At 43.7% G+C, this 20,671-nt stretch overlaps 1 protein-coding gene across 1 annotated transcript; it reads left to right on the top strand.

Moving 5' to 3' along the window:
- The first annotated feature begins 5,760 nt into the window (after positions 1-5,760).
- On the top strand, positions 5,761-20,142 carry LOC139161365 (transmembrane protein 198-like). The gene is made up of 6 exons (XM_070740400.1): positions 5,761-5,998; positions 7,810-7,920; positions 10,499-10,742; positions 13,239-13,814; positions 15,856-16,004; positions 19,631-20,142. Exons 3-6 carry the CDS (start codon positions 10,556-10,558, stop codon positions 19,775-19,777), a joined length of 1,059 nt encoding a protein of 352 aa, XP_070596501.1. The 5' UTR covers positions 5,761-5,998; positions 7,810-7,920; positions 10,499-10,555; the 3' UTR covers positions 19,778-20,142.
- Positions 20,143-20,671: the final 529 nt, after the last annotated feature.

The raw sequence follows: 20,671 nt of genomic DNA, 5'->3' as shown, positions 1-20,671 counted from the left end.
CTGTTGTTCATAAAATCATACATCACAATGTACTCCCTGTTAGTGACTACTTCACCTTTAACAACAACAACACTAGATCACGCAATAGATACAAACTAAATGTAAATCGCTTCAAAGTAGACTGCAGAAAATACGATTTCAGCAATAGATTTGTCAACGGCTGGAATTCACTACTGGACTCTGTTGTTTCTTCCCCCAATCCCAAAATCTTCAACCTTACATTATCTACAATAGACCTCTCCTCTTTTCTAACAGGTCTGTAAGGGGCGTGCATAAGTGCACCTTTGTGCCTACCGTTCCTGTCCTAATGTCTTTTTTATCTTTTCTATCTCTACTTTATCCTTATATTATGTTAAACATACTACAATACTATATTTGTATGACAAATAAAATAAATAAATAAATAAATAAATAAATAAATAAATAAATAAATAATCTTTTCTCTCATCATTCTGGTATGAGAGAGAAGTTCCCTAAGGATCAGAGGTGGGTTCCTATCGGTGCAGTCCGGTGCGCATGTTCTGGTATTTAAAACCCCTAAATTACAATTTCCCATTCCCTTAGCAACCATTTAGATTTTTACTCACCTTGTTAATTTATTAAAGTTTATTAAAAAAAATATTTATTAAAGGTGGACGAAAGTTTGGCAATGACATATGACGTCATCGGGCGGGAAAAACCGTGGTATAGGAAAAAAACCTGTGAAGTATTTTTTAATTAATATTTTTGAAAAACTGTGGTATAGGAAAAAAACCTGCGAAGTATTTTTTAATTAATATTTTTGAAAAACCGTGGTATAGACGTTTCACGAAGTTCGGACCCGTGAAAATCGAGGGAACACTGTACTTCATTCAGCAAAGCTTTGGCTAAGGTTTAAGAACAGTCTAAGTTAAAATGTGCCGTGCTTTTTAGTGGCTTTGCATGACGCAAAATCTCTGCCAGTGAAGTGTGCAAACCTTGGTGTTACATGGATCCAGCCATCTATGGCTTATTCAATAATTTGCCAGTCGCAAGTGACCAGGAACAAGAGTTCAGTTCAAAATTTTTCAAGTAAAATTCTATATAAAAGAACGTAATCTACTAATGATCGAGGCAAATTACTGCTAGGTAAGAGTCAACGGACTTCAAAGTGGACTGGATTTAGGTCTCTTGTGGGAGCAGAGAGATTCCAGACTGTTGACGCATTTGACCCCACCCTCTGGCTCAGCCTGGTCATCTCTTACATAAATAATAGTTCAGCCATTGTTCCCCTTCCCTTCAATTAAGCAGAGCATATTTCCTTTCAGCGCACATTTGGTTTTCATAGCATTCCAAAGACTGCAGAGAAACTTTTACTTCTCAGTTCTTTTATTATTGTTCTTTTCCTATGCATTGTGCGTCCAGAAACAGGAATCAGAATTTCCCAAACTTTGGCAATCAGTACATAAACAAAGTAATTTTTTTTGTTGGCAAGAATCAAGCGGTTGAAATGTGGCCATAAGAATAACTCAGAAAAGGGTGAGAAAATCTCAGGACAGTCCGGCCAGTCTCAGAAATTGCAACAACATTATCAACCTTGTTCCTGTGCTAGGCACGGGAGGTGAAAATCAGAGCAGGGAATCAACTGTACAAATCAACTGAAATGTGGAGACAAAAGTCGAGTGGTATCTCTAAGCAGGGTGGGCTTCTAAGCTGTGAGCAGCCAAGCCAGAATGACCTGTTTTAGGCTCTCCTGCAGTGAGAGAGGCTTGGAAGCTAAGTTGGGTTGGCTTCAGGCTGGGACCACCTGCTCTTGTACACTCTCTTTACTGTGAATGGAATGGCTCTTTATTCTATTAAAGGCTCTAGGACAAACTTGCCATGTCACTTGCCATCATGTGATGTTTTGTGACATTTTCCCCCTTTTGTGGAGCTGGGCTGGGTGTGGCCTGTGCATCTGGCCTGTGGGCCGCCAATTTGACACTCCTGCCCTAGGACATGGAGTAAGCACGGGCTTCCCACAATCCCAAGGTCAAGGGAACAGAACAGAATTTAATTGGCAAAGGAAGGATGATTGGACACACAATAATTTGTCTTTGTGCATATGCTCTCAGCGTACATAAAATAAATGTTTGTCAAGAATCGTAAGATACAACATTAAATTTATTTATTTATTTTATTTTATTACTTAGATTTGTATGCCGCCCCTCTCCGAAGTCTGGGTACAAATAAGCCATCCAATCACATTAGGAACCAGTCAATATAAATTGTAAAGATACAAGCAACAAAATTACAACCATATAGTCTTTAGTGGGAGGAGATGAGTGATAGGAACGATGAGGTTGGTAGTAGTGCAGACTTAGGAAATACACTGCTCAAAAAAATAAAGGGAACAAAGAACACACCTTAGATCTGAATGAATGAAATATTCTCATGGAATATTTTGTTCTGTACAAAGTTGAATGTGCTGACAACAGCATGTAAAATGGATTGTCAATGTTGCTTCCTAAGTGGACAGTTTGATTTCACAGAAGTTTGATTTACTTGGAGTTATATTGTGTTATTTAAGTGTTCCCTTTATTATTTTTTTTGAGCAGTTTAGTTTGACAGTGTTGAGGGAACTATTTGTTTATCAGAGTGATAGCATTTGGGGAAAAACTCTCCTTCTGCCTAGTTGTTCTGGTGTGCAGTGCTCTGTAGTGTGGTTTTGAGGATAAGGAGATGAAACAATTTATGTCTAGGATTTGAGGTGTCTGTGAATATTTTCACAGCCCTCTTTTTGACTTGTGCAGTATACAGGTCCTCAATGGAAGCCCAGCCAGAAAGCCCAGTAGTTAGTTAGTGTCTGGCTTTCCCTGCACCTTGTCTCTGAGTTACTATGGAACTCAGTAGGAGATTTACTAAAAAGGACCTTGGATATTTTCTTACACTGGTCCCACAGCCACTGCTCCTTCTCTGTACTATCTGAATGTCCTTGTGAAAAGCTTAGGGTGGAATTGGAAAAGGAGGACCTCTTTTTGAATCACGTACACATAGTCCTCGATTTATGACCACAATCAACTCCAAAATTTCCATTGCTAAGCATGCCCGTCATGAAGTGAGTTTTGCCCCATTTTATATCCTTTCTTGACACAGTTGTTAAGTGAATCACTGCAGCTGTTAAGTGAATACAGTGGTACCTCTACTTACAAACTTATTTGTTCCATGACCAGGTTCTTAAGTAGGAAAGTTTGTAAGAAGCAATTTTTCCCCATAGGAATCAATTTAAAAGCAAATAATGTGTGCGATTGGGGAAACCATAGGGAGGGTGGAGGCCCTGTTACCTCCCAGGAGATTCCTAGAGAGGCCCCACGGAGGCTTCTCCCTGCCTTTTCCGGCCCTGTTTCCTCCCAGGAGATTCCTAGAGGCCCCACGGAGGCTTCTCCCTGCTTTTTCCGGCCTTGTTTCCTCCCAGGAGATTCCTAGAGAGGCCCCACGGAGGCTTCTCCCTGCCTTTTCCGGCCCTGTTTCCTCCCAGGAGATTCCTAGAGGCCCCACGGAGGCTTCTCCCTGCTTTTTCCGGCCTTGTTTCCTCCCAGGAGATTCCTAGAGAGGCCCCACGGAGGCTTCTCCCTGCCTTTTCCGGCCCTGTTTCCTCCCAGGAGATTCCTAGAGAGGCCCCACGGAGGCTTCTCCCTGCCTTTTCCGGCCCTGTTTCCTCCCAGGAGATTCCTAGAGAGGCCCCACGGAGGCTTCTTCCTGCTTTTTCCAGCCCTGTTTCCTCCCAGGAGATTCCTAGAGAGGCCCCACGGAGGCTTCTTCCTGCTTTTTCCAGCCCTGTTTCCTCCCAGGAGATTCCTAGAGAGGCCCGACGGAGGCTTCTCCCTGCCTTTTCCAGTTACAGTTTCAGAGGCTCAGGTTTGTAAGTGGAAAATGGTTCTTGAGAAGAGGCAAAAAAATCTAGAACACTCGGTTCTTATATAGAAATGTTCGTAAGTAGAGGCGTTTGTAGGTAGAGGTATTACTGTATTTAGTCGTTAAGCCAATCAGGCTCCCCTACCCACCCCCAACTGACTTGCTTGTTAAAAGCCGGCTGGGAAGGATATGAATGTTGATCCCAACCATCATAAATGCACGCCAGATGCCAAGCCTCTCAATTTTGATCACATGACCATGGGGATGCTGCAATGGTCGTAAATGTGGGGAAACGGTCACAAGTCACTTTTTTCAGTGCCACTGTAAGTTTGAACAGTCATTCAACAAATGGTTTAATGAAGTCGACCTTTGCATTTGATGAACAGAGGCAGGAGACATAAACGGACCTTTGGGTGAAAAAGAAGACTGCCGGCTGATGAAGCATGTGCAGAGGTCCATGGTGGCGCAGTGGTTAGAGTGCAGTACTGCAAGCTACTTCTGCTGATTCATTCATTCATTCATTCATTCATTCATTCATTCATTCATTCATTCATTCATTCATTCATTCATTCTACGCTGCCCAATCCCGAAAGACTCAGGCCTGCTTACATCAGTATAAATTACAGAAACCATAAAAAGAAGTCAAATATAAAATCTAAATGATAAAACCATTAATTAAAAGCCATAATAAACTAACCCATCAACATGCATACATGACATTCAAATAATTTGGCCATGATAGTTGTTGATTCATGGCCCCCAGGCCTGCCGGCAAAGCCAGGTCTTCGTGGCCTTATGGAAAGCCAATATGGTGGGAGCAATACAGACATGGAGGGGGGATAGATTCCATAGAGTGGGGCCGCAACAGAGAAGGCCCTCCCCCGCAGCCACGCCAACCTGCGTTGCTTAGTCGATGGGACCTGGAGGAGGCCAGCTCTGTGGGCGCTTATAGGTCTGCCAGCAGTTTGGCAGATTGAGTCTCAGTAGGGTCAAGGTTGACTCTGTCTTCCATCCTTCCGAGGTGGGTAAAATGAGGACACAGATTGTTGGGGGCAATTGGCTGATTGTATAAACTGCTTAGAGAGGGCTGTAAAACATTGTGAAGCTGTATATAAGTCTAAATGCTACCATCCCCTTTAGACAGCAAGCCAGAGGCATCATTGGGGTTCAGCCTCCCAGCAATCCCCGCATTCTCCATCTCCGGCCTCTCCCACCCCACTTAGCCACTCCTTGTCCCGCTTGTCGGAGGCTGCCTTGGCTTGAGGCACCTGCTCCGACAGCTGGCCCAGCTCCGAGCCCGGCCGGCATTCCTTGGAGCCGAGGCCGGATGCAGAGCCGTCGGGCTGGGCTCTCTCTCGTCGGGAGGGCGAGATTCTTCCACAAGATTTCTGGCTGGCGTGCTGAGGGAAGCGCGCGGCTGCCCTGGGTGGGCGGCCAGGCATCCCTTTGCTCCCAAACTCCAGGAAAGCAAGAATGGACGCCGCGGGGGAAATAAACCCCGCTTTCCCACCGCCTTGCAATCAGAAGAGCTCCTTTCCCTCCCCTGTCAATCACGCCCGCTTTTTAAATCGCGCCTTTCTTTTCTTTTGCAAAACAATCGAGTGATTCTCTCCGGCTGGAAGGAACCATTTCGGTCGTCGAGGGGGGGTTCCCTTTACCAAACGATGTTTCCCCAGATCGCTCCCCCCCGCAAGAACAGAAAAAGGCTGGTCCGTCTCCGTCTCCGTCTTCTTTCCTCCCCCAGGAATCAGGAGGCGGCGCCGAACCCCTCGCTTTCCTCTCACACACACACACACAGCGAAGCCGCTTTCGCCCCCCCCGCCAACTTTTTCTCTAGCCCCTCCTTCCCGCCTCGTGAGGTCACTTTTCAGCTGTCGCGGCGGAGGCTTCTTTCGCCGAGTTTTGCACGGGGGGCAGGGGGGGCGCACGCGCGGCGGTTGTGTGTGTGTGTGTGCGCGTGTGTGAGTGAGGGGGCATTTTCGACCCTCCGGGGAAGAGCTCGGGTTTTTTTTCTTTTCTTCTTTTCGGCCCATCTCGGAGTCTCCGGTAAAGGGGGGGTGGGGGTTGTTGCCTGGAGCCTTGGGGCATGTTGCTTTTGCAGAGGGACCGTGACCGCGCGCGGCGGTGGGACCCTTTCCCCAGACTGGTAAGTTTTTAGCGCGGAGGTTTTTCACAACTTCGTTCGTACTGGCTTTTCCGTCGCTGTGGATGCGGAGTTCTCAAGAGCCGTGGAGCCACCTACGATCGGCGATCCCTTCCTTCCTCTCTCCCTCCCCCCTTTCTTCCCTTCCTTTTTTCATTCTTTCCTTCCTCCCTTCTTCTCTTCTTTCTATCCTTCTTTCCTTCCTCCCTTCTTACTTTCCTTCCTCCCTCCTTCCCTTTTTTTCCTTCCTCCCTTCTTTCTTTTCTTCTTTCCTTCCCCCTTTTTCCCCTCCCTCCCTCCTTTCATCCCTCCCTTCCTTCTTTCCCCCTCCCTCCTTTCCTTCCTTCTTCCCTTCTTTCTTTCCTTCCTTCCTCCCTTCTTTCTTTCTTTCCTCCCTCCCTCCTATCTCCCTCCCTCCTTCCCTTTTTTCTTTCCTTCTCCCTTCTTTCTTTTCTTCTTTCCTTCCCCCTTTTTTCTTTCTTTCCTCCCTCCCTCCTTTCACTCCTCCTTTCCTCCCTCCCTTCTTTCTTTCGTTCCTTCCTCCCTCCCATCTTCCTCTCTCCTTCCCTTTTTTCTTTCCTTCCTCCCTTCTTTATTTTCTTCTTTCCTTCCTCCCTTTTTTCTTTCTTTCCTTCCTCCCTCCTTTCACTCCTCCTTTCCTCCCTCCCTCCCTTCTTTCTTTCGTTCCTTCCTCCCTCCCATCTTCCTCTCTCCTTCCCTTTTTTCTTTCCTTCCTCCCTTCTTTATTTTCTTTTTTCCTTCCTCCCTTTCTCTCTCTCCTCTCTCTTTCTTTCTTTCCTCCCTCCCTCATTTCATTCCTCCCTTCTTTCTTTCTTTCCTCCCTCCCTTCTTCCCTTCTTTCTTTTCCTCTCTCCCTTCCTCTTCTTTCTTTCTTTCTTTCCTTCCTTCCTCCTTTCTTTCTTTTCTTCTTCCCTTCCTTTCTTTCTCCTTCCCTCCCTTCTTCCCTCCCACCCCCCCTCCCACCCTCCCTCCCTCTTCGCTCTCCTGCCAGGGACCGAGTTTCTCCTTGGTTTTGCTTGTTTGCATCATCCTCCGGAGGTCGAGTGGGGAGGGGGCGACTTTTGCCAAGTTGGACTTGGACACGTGACTGGAGGAAAGGGGGAATTGGAGGGGGGGGGTTGTCTTTCCAAGAGGTGGAGGGTGATTCGGCTTTGAGCCTTGCCGGGTGTTGGAAGGAGCTTCTCCTGGACTCCGCCGGAGACAAGCCTCCTTTCGGGGTTAAAACTTTTAAAGGAGCCAAAGGCGTGGTTTTTTAAAAAAAACGAACAGTAAGAAACATCCTCTTCGTATAAGAAACAATCCCATTTTTAACTGCGGCTACGGAAACGGTTGCTCCGCGTCTTTATTTAAATTATTATTATTAACAGAATTTCGCTGCAAACCCACCCCCCCCTTCAAACTTGGCAACTTTTAAGACTTGTGGACTTCAACTCCCAGAATTCCCTGACCAGCTATGCTGGCCAGGGAATTCTGGGAGTTGAAGTCCACAAGTCTTAAAAGTTGCCAAGTTTGAGCCCCCCTGCAAAACAATTGAGAATGGCTGACTAATCCATCCCTTCCCTCGGCCTCCCAGCTGTTTCTTTTCCTTAAAGGAGCCCAGTGCCTTTTTTAAAAAAGGAATGCTGTGGACTCTTTTGATCTCCATAATCTGGGTTAGGAACTGCGGGTGGAGAAAAAGGAGATACTGTACTTTTGTTTGTTTGTTTACATGAAGCCTGCAGACAAAAAATAGGACAACCCATTTGGTTTAGCTGGCATGTCGAAACGTGGCACATATGTGTGTGTTTCCCCAGGCCTCGCACTTGAAAGCTCCCCAAAAAGAGGATGTATGGGTGTGAGATTGTGCCTTCCAAGCTCAAAGGTCTCTCTCTTAGAAGTTTATGCACCAGCTTAAATTAACCCAGGTAAGAATCCCAGCTTCATTCAAGTCATCTTATGCTTCCTATACTTTCATACTGTTTTCTTCCTCCATTCAATGAACTTTTAATATTTTACTATCTACACATGGATACAGAGGTGCTTTGCTCCTCTGGAAAGAAAAAAAAAGTCTGATTTGTGGGTCCAATCACTTTAAAGCTTATTTTCTCAGGCTTGGGGTAATCTTGAAGACTTTTGAAATCCTTTCCTTGCATGATTATGGATAGATATTTGTGGAGGAAAAAAAAGTGATGGTAAGACTGGAATAATCTGCTATGGTTATATATGAAATACACTGCTCAAAAAAATAAAGGGAACACTCAACACATCCTAGATCTGAATGAATGAAATATTCTCATTGGATATTTGTTCTGTACAAAGTTGAATGTGCACAACAGCATGTGAAATTGGTTGTCAATCAGTGTTGCTTCCTAAGTGGACAGTTTGATTGCACAGAAGTTTGATTTACTTGGAGTTATATTGTGTTGTTTAAGTGTTCCCTTTACTTTTTTGACCAGTGTATATATAAACCCTCAAACTTTAGGACTAGCCTTAGTTATTCAATTATCTGGCACAGGCGAAATTATTCTAAGTCCAAGAGCCTCCTTGTAACTGCATTTATGATGGAGAAGGTTTTTAAAATTGAAAATTATTTTTTTTGCTTTTTCCTGATTGCTGTCCCCCCCACCCTTAAAAAAGTCTGATGCCATATTTTACAGAGTATTTTTATTTTCAAAAGTGTGGCTGAAGTAGGGTGAGGGTACCTTGATATAGCCCTCTCAAAAGTTACCTGAACATCAGTGCTTGTCTGAACAGATTGTTTTGAGCAGGGCCAGAAATGCTAAAAGTGGAAAGTAAATAGTGAAGTTGTCAGACGAAAAAGCTGAGTAGATGATCCTGCAGGGAAATAAGGGAACGTATTAGGGTCCTGTGGGGCTGTAGTATGCTGGGTTAGGGACATCTTAATTACAGGGTGTCTTAAATTGCCTACATTTCCTTGCCTGGCTCCCCTCTCTAAATAAGACCCATCTGAACAATGGTGGATACTGTCCCGTCTCCCCCCAAAGCTGGGACGAGAGCCCAGAAGTTCTGGCTCCCACTTTTACCTTCTGCTCCAATTAACAAAGCTTCCCCTTTTCCTGACAGAGCTGGGAATAGGACTCCCAAACTTCTGGCTGATGACCAGATTTCAATAGCCGTTGAATTTAAATGTCCTTATAAACCTCCATGGGGGAATGAGAGGGGAGATTCCAGTTTGAATGCATAAACGTTGGCTCGGATTTGCTGCTTGATCGTTGCCAGATTTGGTTAGAGGGGGATAGATAGGGAGAGGGAAGTGGCTAAGAAACACGACAGGCAGTTGTTCAGTGAGTTTTGCTTCATTTTACAACCTCTTGCCGCTAAGCGAATCACTCCAGTTCTTAAGTGAGTAACACAGGTTGTTAAGCAAATCTGGCTCCCCCATCGTCAAGTCGCCAAAGATGACCATAAAATCCAGGGATACAGCAAACCATCAGATGCAAACCAATTTCCAGGCGGTCCGAATTTTGATCGTGTGACTATAGAGATGCTGCAACGTTCATAAGTGTAATAAAATGGTCCTAAATTACTTCCCCCCCCACTGCTGTTGCAACTTTGAATAGCTTCTAAATAAAATGGTTGTAAGTTGAGGGCTACATTGCAAATGAAATTTGCAATGGGGTGTAGTGTAACATAATTTTTTTTATATAAAAGTTTTTTATTTCTATTACCATACAGACATTTTCACATATTCATCATCTCATTTCTCATTTCATTCTTTTACAAAACCTTTACAAATATATTCTATATTTATCTTATTGCTTTATTAGTTCAAGGTTGGTTTTTTTTTACCATCCTCTCTTTCTATCTCTCACAGCCCTTCATTTTTTTCTTCCTTTCCTACCCTATCTCCTTCTAAACCTACTTTCCCTCCCTCTCTCCTTCTCCTCTTCCCTAATTCCCCTCTTATCTTCTTTCTTTATTCTCTTCTCTTCTCCTCTCTTCTCTTTCCTTTCCTCCTTCTCTCTCTTCTAACTCCTCTCTTCCATTCTTCTTCCTTTCACTGTACTTTCTCCATTTTTCTAGTGTAACATAATATGCCGGATCTTGGTCCTAATTAGGAAGAGAAGTTAGGCGGATTTGAGCCCTCTGGGATTCTCTTCGAAGAGATTCTCTGGTGAAAAAAAGGACCAGGGGTGACATGATAGCAGTGTTCCAATATTTGAGAGGCTGCCGCAGAGAGGAGGGGGTCAGGCTGTTTTCCAAAGCACCAGAAGGCCACACAAGGAAAACCAGATTAAAGTTGACCAAGGAGAGATTTAAGATGGAAATAAGGAGAAACTTTCTGATGGTGAGAGCAATCAACCAGTGGAACAGCTTCTCTGCGGAAGTTGTGAGAGCTCCAACACTTGAGACTTTCAAAGGGAGGTTGGACTGCCATTTGTCTGAAATAGTGTAGGGACTCCCGCTTGAGTCGGGGTTGGACTAGAATCCTTCCAACTCTAGCAATCTAATCTTCAAGCCCTAACAAAATTCTCTCTCTAGGCTGCTCTTTCTGTTTGAATGGCTCTGGCAAGCTGAGCTGTTTCCTGGCTCCTGAGCATGGATCCGACCTTGCTGCTACCGGTTGCTGTCACTCTTGACCCCCGGGGTTTTAATCAAGGGGCAGCAGAGCCCACTGAGCCCGTCTTGGACCCTTGCAGTCTCCTCTCAGAAAGGCACTATGAAGTGGTGCCCTGCGTGGTTTGTGCTCTCTGCTGCATTTTTGGAGTGGCTTACTGCTGTTTCGGTGAGTAGAAGGGAAGGGGACATTTTTGTTGTTGTTGCAAGCTCCTTTGCCACCTGCTCCTTCGGTGATCCCCAGCTCCTCTTTCTTAGCAGCTCCCGCTTGGGTAACAAGGATTCAAACCGATGCCTTTCTGTAGAGCAGGAAGGCAGGTTTGCATGGTGCATCTGAAAGGCACAAACTTTTCTTTCACACATAGAAGTGTTGTGCAGCTCCAGGTCAAAAACAATGTCAGAATTACAGTTTCTGGAACAGTTTTTGCTTTGTCTTGAGATGAACACATTATTATAAGTAATTGGCAAAATACATTAAGTAGCTGATCAGGTAGCTCTCCCACAGCTTGGGAGATGACCAAGCAAAACTTTTGTTTCCAACATTCATGTATTATCTTTCCAATCACTGAAATTATTCTTACCTGCCCTCCCTGTGAATCTGTGTTAGCAGAGTGGCTGCCTGATACCTGTTAGGACAACAACTTCCAGAATTCCCAGCAAGCATCCCTAACAACTGGGGAAGGAGTCTAAGGTTGTGCTTTCTCCATGATTTCATGCCTTGCACTCATAAGGAAGGGAAGCTTTAGGCTATGTCTTCAGGCCTTGACCAACATTTAGTGAAATGGAGACTGTCTTAAAGTTTCTGAAAAGTTTATGTTGAATTTTGTTGAAAAGTCACAGTGTAGGGTTATTGGTGCTCTCTGAGCTTCATTATTATCTTGTAGTTGTTTTGTAGCCGAGCTAAGTAACATTATCAGTGCTAGAACAAACCCCATTTCCTTCTAGCACTGATGATGTTATCTAGTTTGGTCATGAAATATTTGCAAGGAAAAAAAATTAAGCTCTGAGAGCACCAAGAGCCCAAGTTGGTGAGCTACAAATATTATCTTCTGTTGGAGTGGAAGACCTGCTGTGTTGCTTTTCAGTGTGCCCCATATCCACCTTGAAAGGAGGGGTGCCTTGTCTCGCCAAGAAACCAAAAGAAGAAGGGGAGCAACTAAATCTTTACCTCTTGGAAAACAGTCATAAGAAGTTGCAGCTAAATACAAGTACATGGGAATGGCTGCAGAATGCCCTGCAGATTAGTTAATATAGCAAATTGAAGTGAAGCAAGAAAAAGACAGAATGGACTGGGGTAGAAGAGGTAGTCATTTTTTTTCATCGTTTTTTTATTAAATTTTATAATAAATGAAAATAAAGATAGGGAAGTAGAGAAGGGAAAAAGGGGGAAAGTGTGGAGAAAAGAAGAATAAAGTGCTCAGTGTATAAGACACATCCAAGTTTTCACCCTCTTGGGGAGGTGTGTGTGTAAAAAGGTGCATCTTATACTCTTAGTTTATTAGTCATTTCTATAACAACAGATTCACCTAAATCAGCAAATCCCAAAAATCATTTATTTTTTTCTGTCCCAAGCACCAATTTGTGAAGGAGTTTCCAAGCACATAGAAACAAAACTAGACATTTTCTTTGATTAAGGCGATACATTTGACCACCTCTGCAAACTCCATCAGTTTTTCCATCCTTTCTTCCACTGTGAAGATTGGAGGTACCAGTAATTCTCATCTTTTTTTAAATTGATAAAACACACCTAACAAACAACAACAAAAAAGAAACAACAAATATGTGATGAATCTTTTAGTATATACCCTAAATTGTTACATCAATATTCACCTTAAAACTCCACTGTTCAATATATATATACTGTATATATATTTATCAACTGATAAAAGGGAGTAGATCCTGTGGCTTAGAGGAAAAATCACTGCCTAGCAAGGCATAAGCAGCCCAGGTTCGAATCCTAGAAGGGTATGGCTTGGCTGACGAAAGCTAAAAAGCTTGAAATAGATCTATACCAGCACACACACACACACACACACACACACACACACACACACACACTCACTCATATTTTACTTCTCTGTAGGGTTTCCTTAGTTTGAAATCATGGTTCTCCTTTCTTCCCACCAGTGATATAATTTATCACAGTAATTCTCATCTTGAAGAAAAACAAAGCCACCTCTTTTTTGTGTGTGTAATTATCCATTCTGAAGTGCATAGTGAGAGCAAAATATTGTCTTTATTCTTATTTTCTTGACCTGTAACCCAGAAAAGAATCACGAAAAAAAAGGCTGTTGTTTTAAAGTCATCCATTACATTTTCCCCTTTTCAACCCATGAGCCAAATAACCAAGCTCCAGTGAGCACAATGTCCGTCGTATCTTTCCAATAACATCACGTTCCAAAAATTGTTTTGTAGTAATAATAATGATAGCGGCAAATCCACATTGCAAATTGCATGAAACCTTTGTTCTAAATAATTATGACAGCAAGGCTGTTTAAAAAAAAGAACATCAGCCTCTTATTTCTCTGGCCACTTTTCTTACTATTTAGAATCAACTGAACCCTTGTGAGTATTTGGATAGAATGTTTCTTCAGTTGCCCTCCTATTCTTAAAATGTGCGTTCGCTTGCCTTGGTGGTCTTTATTTCCTTCTTTCCTATCAATAGGGTACCGGTGTTTCAAGGCCATCATGTTTCTCTCCGGCCTCCTCTTCGGTTCCGCTGTGATCTTTCTGCTTTGCTATAAGGAGCGCATCTTGGACACCCAGCTGAGCTTGGAGGTCAGCGCTGGCATTGCCCTGGGCATCGGAGTCTTGTGCGGCTTGGTTACTATGCTGGTGCACTCGGTGGGGTTGTTTCTGACAGGCCTCCTGCTTGGCTTGCTGGTGGCCACGGCTGGGCTGGTAGCCACCGAGCCTTTCTACGAACTGCCCAATGGGTGGGTCCCTGCCGGGGTCCTGCTGGGTTTGTCCCTGTTAGGTGCTGTCTTGGCACTGCGCTGGCAGAAGGTCCTCACAATAATCTCCACGGCCGTGTTTGGGGCTGCTGTTCTGACTCTCTGCTTGGACTACGCGGTGGAGAACCTGGCTCTGGGCCACCATGTCTATGACCGCCTGCGCCTGGCCCCTTCCTCCCTGCTCTGCTGGTGCGGCTGGGCAGTGCTGGCGACGTGGCCTGCCCTTGCCTTGATGGGCCTCCTGCTGCAGTGGAAAGTCACCGCTGAAGGCTTCTCCCACACGGACGGTGAGTGGAAATCTCGGATCGGACTGGAAGGAGTAGGCCTAGCTGGATACGGGCTTCCTAGGGCAGTGATGGCGAACCTTTTTCCCCCCTCGGGTGCTGAAAGTGTGCGCGCGCACACTGTCGCACCTGCGTGAGTGCCCACACACATAATGCAATGCCCCTCCCGCACGTCCCGCCCCCTGCACATGTGTGTATGCCACCCACCGCGCATGTATTTATTTATTTATTTATTGGATTTGTATGCCGCCCTTCTCCGAGGACTCGGGGCGGCTCACAACATATCAAAAACAATATACCATATACATATCTAAAAATCCAATTAATATAATTGCAAAACTCTAATAAGATTTAAATAAGGGTTTAAATAATAAGGGTTTTTAGTTGTTTTATTATTGGATTATTACATGTTGTTTTTATCATTGTTGTTAGCTGCCCCGAGTCTACGGAGAGGGGCGGCATTCAAATCCAATAAATTATTATTATTAATTATTATTAAAATCATTCATTGCCATTCGCACCACAAAACATACTACATTCGTCAGTCTAATGGCCCCAGGCCTGGCGGCACAGATACGTCTTTAAGCTTTTGCGGAAGGTAAGGAGGGTGGGGGCAGTGTGAATCTCCGGGGGGAGCTGATTCCAGAGTCCCGGGCCCCCCATAGAGAAGGGTCTTGCCCTAGGCCCCACCAAAGGACATTGTCTAGCCCAGTGTTTCCCAACCTTGGCAACCTGAAGGTATCTGGACTTTAACTCCAAGAATTACCCAGCCAGCATTCGCTGGCTGGGGAATTCTGGGAGTTGAAGTCCAAATATCTTTAAGTTGCCAAGGTTGGGAAACACTGGTCTAGTCGACAGGACCTGGAGAAGGCCAACTCTGTGGGACCTAACCGGTCGCTGGGACTCATGCGGCAGAAGGCGGTCCTGGAGCGACTCTCCCCGTTTTTGGCCTCACATCCGTCCCAAAACAGCGGTGGGAGAGGGGAAAAGCCTTGCGTGCCTGAACAGCCCTAGGGTGGAATCTCCAGAGATCTAGGAAGGCAAAGTGAGGAGAAAACATGAGCTTGTCTGACTCGAAAATCAGCTGGCCGGCAGGAGGCACTCGCACATGTGCAGTGGAGCTGAGCTGGTTAATGGCTCATGTGCCTGCAGAGAGGGCTCCATGTGCCACTTGGGGCACGCATGCCATAGGTTCGCCGTCAGGGCCCTAGGGAGTAACAGAGTGTCTCATTTTTTTCTTGCTGTCCTTCTTTTGCCCCTGTAAGTCTTCGACTTCTAATTCAACCCTTTGTGTTGTGTGTACTCTTTTATATGATAAAAATCAATAAAATGTATATTTAAAAAATACTTATAATTCAACCTCAAATTTTGGTTGCTAAGTGAAATATTTGTTAAGTGAGTTTTTAAGCTGAGATTTTTAGGAATTTTATGGAGTAGAATAGAAATAGGAATAGAATTACACAAGGAATTTGTCTTTGGTGTATATGCTCTCAGTGTACATAAAAGATACATTTGTCAGGAACACTTAATGATTGTCATAAGGTATAAATAAGCAGTAAGGAAACAATATTAATATAAATCGTAAGGATACAAACAACAGAATAGAATAGAATAAAATTCTTTATTGGCCAAGTGTGATTGGACACACAAGGAATTTGTCTTTGGTGCACATGCTCTCAGGGTACATAAAAGAAAAGATACATTTGTCAGGAATCATGTGGTACAACACTTAATGATTATCATAGGGGTCAAATAAGCAATGAAGAAACAATCAATATTAATATAAATCATAAGAATACAAACAACAAGTTACAGTTATAATAACAACAGAACAGATATTTTTAGTCTTTCTGCTCTTGAAGGAGGCGGAGGAGGGAAGGAGTAGGAGGCAAGACAAACTCCAAGAACCTGTAAGCCAGAGGCCATAATTGGAATCAAAGCTTCTCTTTTTCTCCCAAGCTGGGGCTGGGCTAGGCTGGTTGCGTGCTGGATTTTAAGCTAAGGCCCCACCATCAAGTCTCACGTCTCTTTTCTTATGGCCCAGTGGTCCTGAATCGGCGCCAGAAACAATTGCAACTCTTGCGGATTCGACAGCGGGAAGCCAAAAAGAGGCAGTGCCAAGCTCCACAGGAAGGCTCCTACCGGCACAAGGCCAGTGCCATCAAACGCTGTGCCGGAGACGTCCTCGCGCCCGTGAGTAGCTGCCACCAGTGGCTGCTCTGCCCCTTCTAGGAAGCCAGTCCCACCATCTCAGCCAATGGAGCCTCGCCAAGCTTTCCTCAGAATGGCTTTGGGGGTGCTAAAAATGATAATTCTGATCAACGTGTTGTGCCTGTTTGAGAATCCCTTTCCTATGAAGAGTTGCTTGGCTCCTTCTTCATTGCCTTTGCAACCCCAGAAGATCTACTTTCTCGCCCAGAATTTTATTTCATTTTTTTCTATTAATGCTCAATGTGTCCTCCATATATACAGATACATATTCCTATATGTATATATGCTACAATGCATGTCTTAGCTTTATCCAGAAGCTAATTTAATTAGGTTCTAATTAAATTAGCTTTTTATGAGCCTATTAATTACAGCAGCTTTTAACAGCTGCTGTGGCCTGGAGGTGGAGCTCTTGCCTCACAATCAGGAGGTTGTGAGTTCAGTCCTAGGTAGAGGCAGATTCTAGATGGACTAGATGACCTGCAAGATCCCTTCCAACTCTATTAGTCTGTTAAAAAGATTGATAACTGTCTTGCATCCATGTTTTATTATAGCAGCATAAAATGTATCAAAATCATTCCATATTTTCATTCATTTTATGCTGATTCAATAAGACCTAGGAAGTGGCTTTCAAGGCCCTTGGGAAACATTCCTGATTTGAAGAGCAGCAAATCAGCTCTTAAATAATTTGTCAGTCAAGTGAGTTAATATGCAAAATAGCTATTATTTCCTTCTTTGACCCAAGGGCCTATGAATTGGAGGATCTCTGTTCTCTTCATTCTGGGAAAATTGCCATCCAAGAGCACTGTTAGGATTCTGTTGTCCATAACTGTTGGGTTGGCAATATATTGGCTGCAGGTGTTGCTGACTGTCACAAGAGGGAGCTAGAGTTTATAGCTTATTTCTCCGAGTCACCCTCTCTGTTTCTCTTTGTCTGATTACTCACTGTTAATGGCTATTCACTGTTAGGTTAGCTTTGCAATTTCTCTGTATTGTAGTTATGTATAACAGCTAAAATGTGTTTAGGTTTGATATTTTTGTTACTAAATATGTTACTAACTTTAACAACCGCAGTGATTCACTTAACAAATGTGATAAATTTATTTGTTTGTTTGTTTGTTCGTTTGTTTGACTTCTATGCCACCCAATCCTGAAGAACTCAGGGTGGCTTACAAAATAGAATACAAATACAAAAGATACAAAGTAATAAGCGAAGTTGAATATAATATCTAAAACTAACCCCATAAAAACCCCATTCATAATAAAATACATAATTTTGGGCTCATTATGGTTGCATATTGAGGACTACCTGTATAACTGGGGAAGCATCAGAATAGGAAGCTATCTTCGTGGCAGAGGGGAGTCAGGATCCCTGATAATTGGAGGTGAGGGAAATTCTTTTCGTACTTCAGTAGGGTTCTTTTCTAAATATTTGATCTGTGACCCAGATATTTTTGTAGCTCTGCTTTATAAGTAAAGTGTGTGAGAAAGAGGAAACCTGCTGAAAAATGCAGGAACATACGGTATTGGAGTATAAGGCTCACCTTAGTTTTGGAGAGGAAAATAGGGAGTGGTCTACCTAACAGATATTCCTCTGGCTGGCATTCTTAGTCTGGTCAGCTTCAGCACTTCATTTTATTCCCTGGTTAGGGCTGGGGAAAAAAGCCCTTTTTGGAGGGAGTAGCAATGAAAACAAGCCTGCAAAGACTTAGGGCTGGAAAAAAAAACTTCAGAGTAGCCATGAAAACAAGCCTGTAAGCAGGGAAGATCGTTAACACCTTGTTAGGGCTGGGGGAAAAGCTCCAAAAAAGCTACTTTCTGAGTATAAGACACACCCAAAATTTCAGCCACTTTTAGAGGGGGAAAGGTGCATCTTATACTCTGAACAATACAATATATAGTAGTATTTTATTTATTTTATTTTTAGATGTTTAACCCACCTTCATTACTTTATCAGTAACTCAAGGTGGCAAACACACACAATACTCCTTCCTCCTCCTATTTTTCCCACTACAACATCCCTGAGAAGTAGGTTGGGTTGAGAGAGAAGGATTGGTCCGAAGTCACCCAACTGATTTTTAATGCAGGACCAGAACTCAGAGTCTCTTGGAAGGCCAGCATCTTGGACTTTTATTGCAACAATGTAAATGTAATGAACAGGCAAACAAATAATGAACAGCATTATAAGAACGAAAAGCCATCTGAATGACCTCAGGCCAGTTCCCTCTTTCTCAGCCCATCCTCCCTCACAGGGTTGTTGCTGTGGGGAAAATAGGAGGAGGAAGGAGTATTACCACACCTTGAATACTTATAAATTAACAACGGCAGGATAAAACTCTAATAAGTAATAAATAAAGTAAAGAGAGTCCTTGACTTACAACCATTTGTTTATTGACTGAAGTTTACAGCAGCACTGAAAAAAGTCACAACTGTTGCCGCATCCCCAGGATCACATGATCAACAGGCTTGGCAATTTATGACAGTTGTAATAATGAAACAAACAAAATGTTAACAAGTTGTTAGATGAAATATTTCATTATTTCATTACCATGCTCATCTAAATTACATTTTAAAGTAGGGGTGGGTTCCACTTACCTTTGACACCAGTTCACATTCCAGTGTTTTGTGTGTGCGCGTGTGTGCCTTCCCTCATGCAATTTGGCTTCCGCACATACTCAGTAGCTGGAATCGTCCCGAAACACAGCTGAGGAGTTGCTCAGCTGAGCTTCGGGCGAAGGAATAAAGGTCTGTTTAAACCCGGGGATGGGCGGGAGGGCCATTTTACAAGCAACAGAACAGGAAAAACCTTCAAAACAGTAAAAAAAATTCAAAAAAAAAAAAAAGATGGCAGCACCCACAAACTGGCACCAGCCAATCCAGTTCAATGACATCACCATTCAAAAATTAAAAATTTTTTAAAAAAAGATGACGGCACCCAGGGACCGGCACCAGCCAATCCAGTTCAGTGACATCACCAGCGGGTTGCTACCGGTTCGGAGAATCTAGTCCAAACCGGGAGGAACCCACCAAAATATCATTACAATCCCCAAGGCCACAAGAAATAGGCATGGTTTTAGTATGGGTTTTAAATTACTTTTTAAATTGTTATTTTTCAGATGTTGTTCTCTTTGTTGTGAGCTGCCCAAGGTCCCTCGGGAAATTGAAAGTTGAACAATGTGACCCGCCCTACAAAATATCTCTTGAGTCATATGATCCCCTTCGGCGAGGCCATCTGACAGGGGAAGTCAAAGGGGAAGCCAAATTAACTTCACATCCATGTTGCTAACTGAACAACTGCAGTGGTTCACTTAACAACTGTGGCAAGAAAAGTCGTAAAATGGGGTAAAATTCACAGCAACAAAAAGTTAGGCTCAATTATGGTTATAAATCGAGGACTACTTGTAATCATAACGTCCATCCTATTGTTCTGCCTTGGGAGGCCCTTACTCACATCAAAAGTGGCTAGAGTGAGGTGCTTTAAAAAACGTGAGCGAGTTCCTAATGCGAGCTCCTCACACCCTTGCCAGTACCGGCTTATTGAAGAGAAGGCCTGATTCTAAATTTCCCTGAGGTAATCTCATAATCTCTCATTTCCCGCTTGCTCCCCAAAGAGTTACATCCAGAGTCTGCGAGACCGTCAGCACTTGGGAACTGGCACCTCCTTGAGTAACCTCAGCACAAGCGCTCACACCGCGGTGGATTTGGATTATGACTCGGGCTCTACCGTCCCACTCACCACACCACAAGGTTGCCGCTGAAGGATGCGTCGGTATGTGTGTTCTTGTGATGTTGCTTTTAGCAGAACCAGAGCACAAGCTGAGCCAGGGTTCTTTAATATGTTCTCTCCTGTCTGCAGACATCTTTGGGTAGCCCACTATATGTAATTTTTTCAAAAGATTGCTTTTCAAGTGTTCAAATTAGCTTGGTCTGTCTCCTCTCCTCTCTTTGGGAAAGGCCACGAGTGACTTAAAGGAAGAGGAGAGAAAGATGTAAGGAACACACTTTAATTGTATTTCCACTTCATCAATGAAGGCAGTTTTCTTTAGAAGAACTTGATAGCTACCTCCAAATTTTGCCGGAATAAATGGACTAAAGTCTGGGGATGTCTGTCGCCATCTTTGAAGCTGAGTTTGTCTTTGTCTTCAGCGCTAAGCCATAGCTGGATCCTTCTCCGGATTGAGAAGGCGATTTGCTGTACTTTGCAACAAATCTGAAGCAGCAACAAGCCTCCTTTGGCCTAGATAAACCACCCTTTGTAGAAATTTAACTCAGGGGTAAAATACAACCACACGGTAGCTTACAATGGTTTGTTGCAATAGAAACGCATGGCATACATGTTCTGATTTGCGGTGCTTCTCCTTCAAGATGTTGCCATTGTTTTGTACGTGTACCGTACAAGAGATTTATTCTATTTAGTTTATCCTTTCCCTAAGGACCATTAAGGTTGCTTGTCTCAAGAAGGGAAAGCTTCTACTTCTGGGTTCTCCTTAATCTAAGATCCCAGATGGACCCTTCAAAGCCATAGTCGGACATTCACCAGGCCCATAATGATGGTCACCTGCCCAGAATAGTCTATAAAAGGTCCCCAGCAATTTCAAAATGTAATACTGCATTAAAAATATATATATTCATAAAATGTCAGCTTTCCCACT

This window comes from Erythrolamprus reginae, chromosome 2, assembly GCF_031021105.1.
Source record: "Erythrolamprus reginae isolate rEryReg1 chromosome 2, rEryReg1.hap1, whole genome shotgun sequence".
Lineage (NCBI taxonomy): Eukaryota > Metazoa > Chordata > Lepidosauria > Squamata > Dipsadidae > Erythrolamprus > Erythrolamprus reginae.
This window is presented reverse-complemented; position numbering and strand designations above follow the sequence as displayed.

Coding starts and splice junctions, on each gene's coding strand:
- LOC139161365 (XM_070740400.1), top strand. CDS start 10,556: ATGGATCCGACCTTGCTGCTACCGGTTGCTGTCACTCTTGACCCCCGG. Junction 10,743..13,238: donor AGTGGCTTACTGCTGTTTCG/GTGAGTAGAAGG, acceptor TCCTATCAATAG/GGTACCGGTGTTTCAAGGCC. Junction 13,815..15,855: donor AGGCTTCTCCCACACGGACG/GTGAGTGGAAAT, acceptor CTTATGGCCCAG/TGGTCCTGAATCGGCGCCAG.